At 51.5% G+C, this 12,831-nt stretch overlaps 1 protein-coding gene across 6 annotated transcripts in view; it reads right to left on the bottom strand.

Annotated features, from left to right (window-relative positions):
* Positions 1 to 12,831, bottom strand: part of RFFL (ring finger and FYVE like domain containing E3 ubiquitin protein ligase) — a 77,377-nt gene that overhangs the window by 6,632 nt on the left and 57,914 nt on the right. For 5 of the 6 annotated variants that reach the window (XM_061390387.1, XM_061390390.1, XM_061390392.1 and 2 more), the window contains exons 3-4: positions 7,731 to 8,123; positions 767 to 850 (exon numbers count right to left, since the gene is read on the bottom strand). In XM_061390387.1, coding sequence (XP_061246371.1) covers positions 767 to 850; positions 7,731 to 8,123 — 477 coding nt within the window. The remainder of the gene's footprint in view (positions 1 to 766; positions 851 to 7,730; positions 8,124 to 12,831) is intronic. The other variant, XM_061390386.1, reaches the window with a different exon arrangement.

The following is a 12,831-nucleotide window of genomic DNA, read 5'->3' as shown; positions in this document are numbered from 1 at the left end:
AGGAATGGGGGCACATGGAGGATTACGTGGCCCCGGCTCTACATCGCAAGACAGACCTCCGTCTCTTCCTGACCCAAGGGCTGTGCTCAGGCCCAGAGGGCCACAGCCCCACCCCCAGTGGCCAGGCGGGAGGAGCAGCACCAGCTAAGGCAGGGGGTTTTGGATCCCAATTGCTCTACTGACTGATGCTGAGCAGCACCCGGCACGATGCTCACCTCTCTGGGCCCGTGTGCCCCAGGCTTCCCATGGAGATTAAACGAGGCAGCACAAGAGACTACCGTGCGTGGTCCGGGTCTTTCTCCCCCGGAGAGAGTTCTGCTTTCCCACAGAAGAAGCCTGCTTCCCACGCAAGCATCCTCTCTGCACACTGGAGACCACAGCTCTGCGGCCCCACGGCAGTGCCCTGAACTCCCTCTCATCTTTCCTCCTGATTATCTGACCTCCTTCTCCTGACAATGGCCACTGTGTGCTGGAAGCAGAGGAAAAGAACAAGACTGGCACAGCGGCACCAGGAGCCTGCCCTCTGGCTGCTCTCCAAGTCAGCAGACTGGAAACCAACGGGCTGTGCCGCTCCGCAGCCTCCACTGGGACACGGACGGCTCCCAAGGTTCACCTGAACACTCACACTAAACGCCACCCCCGCAGACAGGATTTCGGGACTGTCATCACAGCCGGCTCCTCCCCTCTCCCCTGTGAGGCTGCCCAGAGGGTCCTGACATGAACAGCAGTGAGAGCAAAGGCAGACGCACAGACCCACAGGGCCCACCTGGGTCTCGTCCTCAGCAGGGGCTCTGGCTGTGCGCTCCAGGTAGATGGGCTCCTCTTGGTCCTGAGACACATGGCCATTGGCCTGTGGGGAGAGAAAGATGCCATCACATCTGCAGAGCTGTCCCAGGGACGGCATGGGGCTCTTGCCAGCTCACGCCACATCCAAATGCATTCCCATCTCCCCGGGAACCTGGAGTCTTGCATAACAGCATTATAGAAGCCTGACTCTGTCAGGCAGGGAAGCGACATGCATACATTTCAACTCTAGCCAGGATGGCATTAACTACCACTCACCGTCAGTGTCGGCTCAGCTTGCACACTCCCGAGTGGAAGGAAGATCCCACGGCTGCTCCTCTGCCGGACCGCCGTCAAGTCCGTTCCCGACACTGACGCCACAATGCCAGCCCTACAACTTCCACCCACCATCCCTGGTTTTGCACCCAGACCCGTGTCAACTCTTTTCTCCCCAACTGTTCAAACTATGTCTTCGCTTCTGCCACACGAAATCTCCCCGGCTTCCTCATCAGGCCCAGATGAGATCAGTTTCCAGACCCTCACCACCCCACCCGTCTCTCTTCTGGCTAGTCACTCCTCTCATTAGAAATTCTAGAAATATGCTCCAACCAGTAGGGCAGACTATTACTAAGAGCTGTCTTGAAACCCAGTCAAAAATTATTTTAAGGCATCAAATAGTCTATTAGCCTGACACTATATAAGACTAATGCCTATGCTTAAGAAGTTTCATTCGGCTTAGAATTCTAACCTCTCAAAAGGTTTCCTCTGGGTATTCCTTCAGGTTTTGCCAGAGTAGTCACAACTGGGACCCACCTAATCCCAGCACCACTGAAGCCACAAATCCCTTCCTAGATCCTCTCCACCCACTGCTCCCAAACAGGCGAAGGGTCTGGTGTGAGCCCAGAGCAAAGAGGTGTCCAAGCTCACAGGCCTTTTCCACTGGACTCTTCAGAGAACCAGCAAAGGGACAGCCTGGGAAACCAGTCACTCACTGCCCCCCGCTGCTCACCTCAGATTTGAATGCCTAATATGGAGCTAATTAAGAAAAGACACGCAACCACACAGAAATGAAGAGTAGAAATAACAACCGTCACCAAAAATGCCAAGTGACGATAAGCTCCTGTACGCAGCACATGCGGGCAGAGATGCTTCCCAGACAACGTCCAGTTTTCTCTTAGCTTTACATCAGTGTGATACCCACTGACCTCCTCGTATCACCTTGGAGTTACAAGAAGCCATTCGGAGCCTAACCTTTTCCTAAGTAGACAGTTTCTATATGTCTTCTCTTTGCCACAAAAGAGAAACTCGATCTCGTGCTGCAAAGTATGCTCCTGTCTTTTCAGCGTGTCCACTGGCTGAACCCAAATCTACAGTGAGTGTCTGTCCACAGTTAGCTTTATTCCATGCGCTTCCTTCACTAACAACTACCGCCAGGGCGTTACAGGCACAGGAAAGGGCCCTGGTGAGGCGAGCACTACCAGCAGACACACAGCCTTCGTGCCGCTAGCTGCGGAATCGTCAGGCAGCCCTGCACGAGCTCCTGCGCTTGCCCTGTTTTTCTGGCTGGCAAAATGTGGGCCTCACCAGAATACGGGATGTGAGCTGACCTGAAGGCCTTCTGGAAACATCAGAGGAGAAGCACCCAATGAGCCCTGGTACACGGTGTGACCTATGCGTGCAGTCTGCAAACTTCTGATTAATGAAAGGAATCCACCTGAAGGTTCTTTCAGGGGAAAAAAAAAATTCCCTCGAGGCACTCTCCTGGCTCCCCATAAACATAGAGAAAACCCTGGACCAAGCAAAGGGAGGAAGTCATGGCAGGCGGCCCAGCCTGTCCAGCAGACAGAGCAGAGCTGAGGGAGAATGAAGCCCCAGAGTGCGCTGGGGAGAAGGCCAGCTCAGGCCGACGAGGGAGTTGCATGCATGTCCTGCAGGTGAAGCTTGCAATCACAGCGGCCTTTATGGCTCAGTGCTCGTCGGAGCTGAATCAGGGGCCCTGTCCCGGCAGAGGCGGGGACCAGAACAGGAGACAGCAGCCCTCCACGTCCTGTGCAGGAGACAAGTACACTGGCGCATGCTGGCTCTGGGGAGCTCAAAGCCCTTCAGACGTGCGGTCACGCCGCCAGTCAGTCCTCCCCACATCCTGGCAGGAGCCAAAGTGGTCTGGATTACTAACCTCATCGCCTTGTTAAAGGCTCAAACCTCCCACAAGTGACCAGAGAATCAGTGCCCAACTGGATGTGGAAACTGGATCAGTTCAGTTGAGTTGCGCAGTCCTGTCCAACTCTTTGCGACCCTATGAATCGCAGCACCCCAGGCCTCCCTGTCCATCACCAACTCCGGTAGTTCACTCAGACTCACGGCCATCAAGTCCGTGATGCCGTCCAGCCATCTCATCCTCTGTCGTCCCCTTCTCCTCCTGCCCCTAATCCCTCCCAGCATCAGAGTCTTTTCCAATGAGTCAACTCTTCGCATGAGGTGGCCAAAGTACTGGAGTTTCAGCTTTAGCATCATTCCTTCCAAAGAAATCCCAGGGCTGATCTCCTTCAGAATGGACTGGTTGGATCTCCTTGCAGTCCAAGGGACTCTCAAGAGTCTTCTCCAACACCACAGTTCAAAAGCATTAATTCTTCGGCACTCAGCTTTCTTCACAGTCCAACACTCACATCCATACATGACCACTGGGAAAACCATAGCCTTGACTAGACGGACCTTTGTTGGCAAAATAATGTCTCTGCTTTTGAATATGCTATCTAGGTTGGTCATAACTTTCCTTCTAAGGAGTAAGCGTCTTTTAATTTCATGGCTGCAGTCACCATCTGCAGTGATTTTGGAACCCAAAAAGATAGTCTGACACTGTTTCCACTGTTTCCCCATCTATTTCCCATGAAGTGATGGGACCAGATGCCATGATCTTCGTTTTCTGAATGTTGAGCTTTAAGCCAACTTTTTCACTCTCCACTTTTACTTTAATCAAGAGGCTTTTTAGTTCCTCTTCACTTTCTGCCATAAGGGTGGTGTCATCTGCATATCTGAGGTTATTGATATTTCTCCCAGCGATCTTGATTCCAGCTTGTGCTTCTTCCAGCCCAGTGTTTCTCATGATGTACTCTGCATATAAGTTAAATAAGCAGGGTGACAATATACAGCCTCAACGTACTCCTTTTCCTATTTGGAACCAGTCTCTTGTTCCAAGTCCAGTTCTAACTGTTGCTTCCTGACCTGCATACAGGTTTCTCAATAGGAGGTCAGGTGGTCTAGTATTCCCATCTCTTGAAGAATTTTCCAGTTTATTGTGATCCACACAGTCAAAGGCTTTGGCGTAGTCAATAAAGCAGAAATAGATGTTTTTCTGGAACTCTCTTGCTTTTTCCATGATCCAGCGGATGTTGGCAATTTGATCTCTGATTCTTCTGCCTTTTCTAAAACCAGCTTGAACATCTGGAAGTTCAGGGTTCATGTATTGCTGAAGCCTGGCTTGGAGAATTTTGAGCATTACTTTACTAGCGTGTGAGATGAGTGCAATTGTGCGGTAGTTTGAACATTCTCTGAAAGGCATTGCCTTTCTTTGGGATTGGAATGAAAGCTGACCTTTTCCAGTCCTGTGGCCACTGTTGAGTTTTCCAAATTTGCTGGCATATTGAGTGCAGAACTTTCACAGCATTATCTTCCAGGATTTGAAATAGCTCAACTGGAATTCCATCCCCTCCACTAGCTTTGTTCATAGTGATGCTTTCTAAGGCCCACTTGACTTCGCATCCCAGGATGTCTGGCTCTAGGTGAGTGATCACACCATCGTGATTATCTTGGTCGTGAAGATCTTTTTTGTACAGTTCTTCTGTGTATTCCTGCCACCTCTTCTTAATATCTTCTGCTTCTGTCAGGTCCATACCATTTCTGTCCTTTATCGAACCCAAATTTGCATGAAATGTTCCCTTGGTATCTCTAGTTTTCTTGACGAGATCTCTAGTCTTTCCCATTCTGTTGTTTTCCTCTATTTCTTTGCATTGGTCGCTAAAGAAGTCTTTCTTATCTCTTCTTGCTATTCTTTGAAACTCTGCATTCAGATGCTTATATCTTTCCTTTTCTCCTTTGCTTTCTGCTTCCCTTCTTTTCACAGCTATTTGTAAGGCCTCCCCAGACAGCCATTTTGCTTTTTTACATTTCTTTTCCATGGGGATGGTCTTGATCCCTGTCTCCTGTACAATGTCATGAACCTCATTCCATAGTTCATCAGGCACTCTATCTATCAGATCTAGTTCCTTAAATCTAAATCTCACTTTCACTGTATAATCATAAGGGATTTGATTTAGGTCATACCTGAATGGTCTAGTGGTTTTCCCTATTTTCTTCAATTTAAGTCTGAATTTGGCAATAAGGACTTCATGATCTGAGCCACAGTCAGCTCCTGGTCTTGTTTTTGTTGACTGTATAGAGCTTCTCCATCTTTGGCTGCAAAGAATATAATCAATCTGATTTCAGTGTTGACCATCTGGTGATGTCCATGTGTAGAGTCTTCTCTTGTGTTGTTGGAAGAGGGTGTTTGCTATGACCAGTGCATTTTCTTGGCAAAACTCTATTAGTCTTTGCCCTGTTTCATTCCGTATTCCAAGGCCAAATTTGCCTGTTACTCCAGGTGTTTCTTGACTTCCTACTTTTGCATTCCAGTCCCCTATAATGAAAAGGACATCTTTTTTGGGTGTTAGTTCTAAAAGGTCTTGTAGGTCTTCATAGAACCGTTCAACTTCACCTTCTTCAGCGTTACTGGTTGGGGCATAGACTTGGATTACTGTGATATTGAATGGTTTGCCTTGGAAACGAACAGAGATCATTCTGTCATTTTTGAGATTGCATCCAAGTACTGCATTTCGGACTCTCTCCTTGACCATGATGGCTACTCCATTTCTTCTAAGGGATTCTTGCCCACAGTAGTAGATATAATGGTCATCTGAGTTAAATTCACCCATTCCAGTCCATTTGAGTTTGCTGATTCCTAGAATGTCGACGTTTACTCTTGCCATCTCCTGTTTGACCACTTCCAATTTGCCTTGATTCATGGACCTGACATTCCAGGTTCCTATGCAATATTGCTCTTTACAGCATCGGACCTTGCTTCTATCACCAGTCACGTCCACAGCTGGGTATTGTTTTTGCTTTGGCTCCATCCCTTCATTCTTCCTGGAGTTATTTCTCCACTGATCTCCAGAAGCATATTGGGCACCTACTGACCTGGGGAGTTCCTCTTTCAGTATCCTATCATTTTGCCTTTTCATACTGTTCATGGGGTTCTCAAGGCAAGAATACTGAAGTGGTCTGCCATTCCCTTCTCCAGTGGACCGCATTCTGTCAGCCCTCTCTAGGTCCTAATCCTCCCACTGTTCCCCAAGTCAGGTGAGTAAAAGGCTCACTGAGGCACTGAAGTGTAGCTACAGGACGTCAGCACGCCCTGGTGATGACAGTGATCCTGGCACTTCAGAGGTGGTTAATACGTGCTCACTGAATAAACGAACGCATGGAAAAATAGTGCCTAGAGACCCAGCACCTGGGAGCCAGAGGCTGCCGCTTCCTCCCCCAACCCTTTCCTCTCCCCACCATGAGCACCTAGTCTGCAGAGCTGGCCCACGTCCTGTCAGTCCTAACCTTACAGGGTCCCCTGGGGCCACACACACACAGCTTCCAGCTACTTCCCATCCTCTGTCCAGTGCCTCTCCCACTGGAGGCGGGGGACCACTTCCCCCGTCCCCACCCCAGGCCTCTGGCTGAAGCCTCCTGCCTTGCCGGTGCGGGGTCCTCCCCCGCTCTCCACCAAGTGTGTGGGTGTTTGCTTCCTATCTTACAACTTGACACTAGGCTTGCTGTCTGACACCCTATCCTTTACTCTTTCACCCCCCTCAACCCTCTCTCCTCAGTGATAATAACGATGCTGTTTAGTCACTAAGTCGTGTCTGACTCTTTACAACCGTATGGACTGTAGCCCACCAGGCTCCTCTATCCATGGAATTCTCCAGGAAATACTGGGGTGGGTTGCTATTTCTTTCTCCAGGGGATCTTCCTGACACAGGGACAGAACCCAAGTCTCCTGCATCGGTGGGTGGATTATTTACCACTGAGCCACCTGGGAAGCCTGAGGTCCACTGGCATCACTCTAATCCAACAGCTGGTTTCCACATCTACCTTCCCCCTCAGAAGGGCTTTCTCAGCGTAGAAGCAACATAATCCTCGATTCTGTGCCTCCCGTGCCTGGTTCATAATTCAGTCCATGTGCTGCCCTGCACCTTCCATCCCCAGGCCCTGCTGGGATGCTGATAAGGCCGCCTACTGTTCAATAGCCCTGCAAGCACACCCTAGCCCAGCCAGCGCGGGCAGGAGCTGCCGTGCCCGTGTCTCGGTCACAGTGTTTTCCTCCTCTGTCTCGCCTCCACATACTCTTTTTTTGGCCTCACCACGCAGCACGCAGAATTTCCCCAACCAAGGATCAAACCTGTGCCCCCTGCCCTGGAAGCTCGGACTCATAACTGCTGGACCACCAGGGAAGTCCTACGTGGTCCTTTTTCTCCCTGGTGCCTTGTGACTATCACTGAGGCACCGAGTTCCCCATCGGCCCAAGAAGACCATGGGGTGAGAAAGCAGGAGGGTAATTTGATCAGAACCAAATGTGGAGACCCAACAGTGAATTTTCTCAAAATGTTTCTAGAACAACCAATTTTTTAGAACTCCCTAACTGGGATAGGAACCTATTACAAAGACAGAAAAATACAAAAACCCAGTACCGTGCATCCGTTTCTCTAAGAAAAGCCCAAACGTGAGTCTGAAGTCCAGAAAACGCCCTCCGTCGGTGGGAGGCAGAAAGGCATCCAGTCACCCGCGCACTGAGCCCCTCTCCCACGGCGCGGAGGGAGAGGAACTGGAACCTGCCCTGGAGAGACGGGAGGCCGCACTGGCCGTACCTGCTGCCGGCCCTGCGCCTGGCCGGGGGGTGCAGACTGGAGGCCGGGTGAGGTAGGCGGCACGGTGCTGGTGTGGGGCCGGGCGAGGAAGGCCTGCTGCTCCGGGAAGTCGGGGCCCAAGGGGGGCGCCTGAGTCCTGCCCTCCTGGGAGATGACGGGCTGCTGGCCGAGCACCAGGAACACCAGCTCCTCCTTCTCCCGGCACATGTCGGTAGAGATGTCGTGGAGGCTGAGATAGTCCCTCAGGTCCTTCACCTTCATCTTCATGAGCTCCTCCCGCCGGAAGTCCGTGGCACGGAAGCGCTGGCAGAGAAGGCAGAGGCGGGGCCCGGCCCCCACTTGGCTCGAACAGCTGGTACAGAAGTTCTTCTTACAGTCCAAGCAGGTCTGCTGCTTAAGAGCGAGAGGCAGAGGAAACCACGTCAGACCGCGAGGACAAGACAGAGCGTGACAAGGGCTGGGCACGACCGCCCCTGTGACTCGGCCTTTCACCGAGCTCCTGCCCTACCCAGGGGTCGGGCCGCCGGGCAGAGTTTAGGGTCAGAGCCCCGCGGAGGCAGCAGGGCCCCCGCGGGTCTCCGGCAGCCAGAGGCAGGGCGCCGCGGGCAGGACTCCACTGGCGGCTCACACCACTCATGCTACTCACCAGTAGAGAAACAGAGGCTGTTAACTGAGAGTAACAGCTTTAGGATAAGAAAAGCCCCGCCTTTACGAAGTCTCCCTCCCCCATTTCTTGTGGTGTCACCTTGGGGCTGTAACTTGGCCTCTCTGGCCCTCAGTTTCCTCATCTGTAAGGTAGAGGGTGATGAAAGCAACTACTTCATAGGACTGTTGTAAAGTTAAGAGATAATGCACTTAGCATATCCCACACGTGAGTCTTCCATAAGTGTTTAGTGTTTTAATTATTATTTCTAGGAAATACAAGCCAATGAGAGAGTCAAGATTCAAATCAGTATCGTGGAGCAACTCCCCTTCAATAATTGTATTTTGTTCTATACTTCTCAATACTGTACAATTATAATCTTTGATAATTACTACTCCAAAAATATATATATTATTAAATGACTGAGGGGCTACTATGTGCCAGAGCTGGACTTAGCTTATCATTCAGTTCTCAAAGCGACCCTGAAAGCAGGTATTTTCCTGCCTCCCTGCTTCCAGGACAGAGCATCCGCGGCCTGGAGAGAGGAAGGCGGATCCTGAGGGGCAGGCAGGGAGCAGTGGGTCTGGGGTCCACACCTGAGGCGGTCTGGGTTTGCTGCTCACGCTCATGCTCTTTCCACCAGGCCACGGGACTGACTCAGCCCCACGCCAGCCCCCAGCCGTGCTGAGTCAAGGGCCTGGCTCTCCCTCTCGGAGCTCCTGGCCCAGGGCTCCGTCTGCAGACGCTGGGGCCCAGGCCCCCACCCTGCCCAGGGAAGGCCCACTCCAAGTGCTGGGAGCGCGGGGCTGCGGAGAGCAAACCCAAGACAAATACTTAGTCAACGACAGGAGGCCCTCCGGACACGAGCGGGGAGCTCTCGTCTGTGGAAGTACAGGGTGTCTCGGGCAGCTGACGAGAGGGCCGGGCAGACGAGCTGGCACTGCCTGGCAGCAGCTACTCCCGGGATTGCGAACAACACAGGGCACAAGGGCGTGCTCAGCCCCCAGGAGGCAGCTCCTGGCCCCTCGGCCCGGAGGCTGAGCGACCGCAGGGACATCTGATGAGCCCTATTCCGGCCACGAGCGGGCCACACACCACCACAGGGGTGAGCCCTGAGCCCCCAGCGCTGGTCCTGGAGGGGTGCTCACTAATCCTTTAGAAAAATTAACAACTTTTCATCCTGGGGTGACTTCAGCATTAACCTAAATTTTTCTTCCCCCTCTTTTCTAAGTATAGAAAGCTGTTCAAGCAAACAAGAATGCCCAGGAGACTCAGATTCCCAGAGTCGAAATCACAGCCCCTTTGGTGTGGTGCTGAAGGAGAAGTCTGCAGAGCAGAGGGGGTTATATTTAGTCTTTTCTAAGTGTCATTCGGAGAAGGCAATGGCACCCCACTCCAGTATTGGAGAATCCCATGGACAGAGGAGCCTGGTAGGCTGCAGTCCATGGGGTCGCTACGAGTCAGACACAACTGAGCGACTTCACTTCCACTTTTCACTTTCATGCATTGGAGAAGGAAATGGCAACCCGCTCCAGTGTTCTTGCCTGGAAAATCCCAGGGACAGTGGAGCCTGATGGGCTGCCATCTGTGGGGTCACACAGAGTCGGACACGACTGAAGCGACTTAGCAGCAAGTGTCATTCGAGCAGTAAAGGGAAGCGAACATAACGCTGTGACTGCTGACACTTGGAAGGACACATGTCAAGCTCCCTCACTCTCCACACAGTGATAACCACACAGTACAATGTTCACACGGCTGCACACACTTTAGAACAGTTCTGGGACCAGTCGCCACTCAGATGGAAAGGAGATGTTTTGGGGTATTTGGGGGGGTTGGTCACATCTAAAGCTTTTCTAGTGGGTGATGAGATGTGTTTAGGATGATACAGTGAAATTACAAGGCTTCCATGTCATAAAGCTGTAGGTCCTGACGTGGAACATTGCTTACATCGGTACAGTTTTGACAAGACCTAGCTTGACATAACTGAACAGCCCTGAGTTGCTCCATCAGCCAGATCTAAACAACAGCCTTCTACGGTGTGCAGTGTACTGGATACCAGATCAGAAAGCAAAGACAGCAACCCACCCGGCTCCTCTGCACCCCCCAGGGGCTCTGAAGTCCCAGCATCTGAAACACACCCGACAGGAAGCAGTAAGCCAGTGCTCGCTTGAGGCTAAAACCCCAATTTGAAGAGTCAGGAGAGAACAAAGGAGAAGGAAAAGGCAGCTGTCAACAAACGCTGGCAGAACAAGTAAAGGAAACACCTAAGTATAAATTCCAGCAAATGGCACACACTGAGTAGCGAGGTGGCAAGAAAGATGACCTAGGGGAGCCCGGGTGCCCGCAGAGACACCCAGAGCACGGGGGGCCAGCACAGGTGCTGGCGTGTGGCTCCCCCTGCCACCCCACCCTTCCTCTGCTACCCCCCACCCCAGCCCCGTTCCCTGGCACAGGCCAGGCCGACGTTCTCAGCCCTCCTCCTGCCGTCCTGCCCAGAGGCAGCCCCTCCTGGGAGGGAAAGGGCAGCAGGGACATGCTAGGATTAAGTCCTGGCTGGCTGCGTCCCCGCTGGGGGAACTTGTGCACAACAGACAGCTTCCCAGAGCATCAGATGCTCATCTGCAAAGTCGGGTGCTCAGGACTGCTCAGTGGCCAAGAATCTGCCTGCCGATGCCAGAGACACAGGTTCGATCCCTGGTCCAGGGAGATCCCACGTGCCACGGAACCACTAAGCCTGTGTGCCTACACGTACTGAGCCTGCGCTCTAGAGCCAGGGAGCCGCAGCCAACCCTCAGGCCCTAGAGCCCGAGGTCCACAAGAGGAGCCACGCCATGAGAAGCCGTGCACCGCAACTAGGGAAAAGCCCTCGCAGCAGCGCAGACCCAGCACAGCCCCAAATAATAAATACACAAGTAAACTAAAAGTCGGATGCTCAGCCTACCTCGAAGGACTACTCAGGTACTACATGAGCTAATGCACGGCGAATCTCAGCATGAGGTAGGCACCCCACACATTAACAGTCACCTCTAGTTCCCTTCCCCTTGGGCCAAGACCGAGGAGCCACCCCCTCTTTCTACTCTGAGACTTGATTATCTCTTCCATGTCTAAAAACACAATCTTCCTGCCAGGCCACCCTATCCTCCCCTTTCTCCAGTTGGTCAACTAAAGAGGCTAGGCGCCAAACCCCCTCCAAAACCGTCAGGGCTGCATGCAGGTATCACCAGCACAGACAGGATATATCGCTTCCAGCCAGTCCTGTCCTGCAATTTCCGAAACTGGAAGCTCCAGGAAGCCAGGGCTCCATATTTTTCACATCCTCTCTTATAAAGTCCTTAGTGCTCACTGGGCTTTGTACCAGTGAGAATTCAGCAAATACTGACCACAATGAAGAAGGAAAAAGAGACAGGAGGATCCATGTCATCATTTCAATTCAACCACTTCAAGAAAAGACATTTTGAAAGCTTGCAGCTGTTAAATGTCAAACCCTTGAGATAAGATGCCAATCCACTTAAGCATGAAATTACAAGTGCAAAACTCTCGTAGGAGAAAACATCCTTAACATTCACAGAATTCACTGTGAATTACACAAAATTAATTCGTCCCCTTGTGGCAAGCAAATATTGTACCAATAACCATCTTTTACCTTCCAAATGGAACTCTGTTTCCCCCTACAGAAGCTCTTCTTGGGACTTGCCTGTTGGTCCAGAGGTTGAGAATCTGCCTGCCAATGCAGGAGACACAGGTTCGATCCCTGCTCCAGGAAGATTCCACATGCAGCGAAGCATCTACTGAGCCCATGTGCTGTCAACTACTGAGCCTGCGCTCTAGAGTCTGTGCTCCGCAGCAAGAGGAGCCCGAGCAACGCAGCTAGGGTAGGTAGCCCCCACTCACCGCAACTAAAGAAAGCCCAATCGCAGCAACAAAGAACCAGCACAACTAAAAATAAACAATTTTTTTAAAAAGTTCTTCTTCTTGGTACAGAAGCTTTCTTCCCGCCTCCTCACACAGCTGCGCCTTTGCCCTCATCTCCCTGTCAGCCTTCAAGCTCCCTACTGTGGAGGGATGATTCTCTTCATCTTTACCTTTCCAGCCCAGGCAACGCCTAACACACACTGAATAATCTATTTTTCACTAAATAAGAAAAAAATTACTTTATTTTTTAATTTTGGCCACGTCAGGCAGCTTGCAGGATCTTAGTTCACCGACTTGGGCTCGAACCCACACCCCCTGCAGTGGAAGCGCAAAGTCTTAACTGCTGAGCCACCAGAGAAGTCCCTGGAGTTCCTTATTTTACTCAGTGTCACGCCTTATTTTAGTCAGACTGATACCCTGCCTTCTTCAGTTTGACCTTCTCCTCCATTTCATCCGTCTTCGTCAGTCGTGTGCCCTTGTATCTTAGTAGCTAAAGTGCCTTTTGTGTCCGAGTCTCTTCTTTCTCATCTGTAAAATGGGTTGACA

The sequence above is a fragment of the Bos javanicus genome, chromosome 19 (assembly GCF_032452875.1).
Source record: "Bos javanicus breed banteng chromosome 19, ARS-OSU_banteng_1.0, whole genome shotgun sequence".
NCBI lineage: Eukaryota > Metazoa > Chordata > Mammalia > Artiodactyla > Bovidae > Bos > Bos javanicus.
This window is presented reverse-complemented; position numbering and strand designations above follow the sequence as displayed.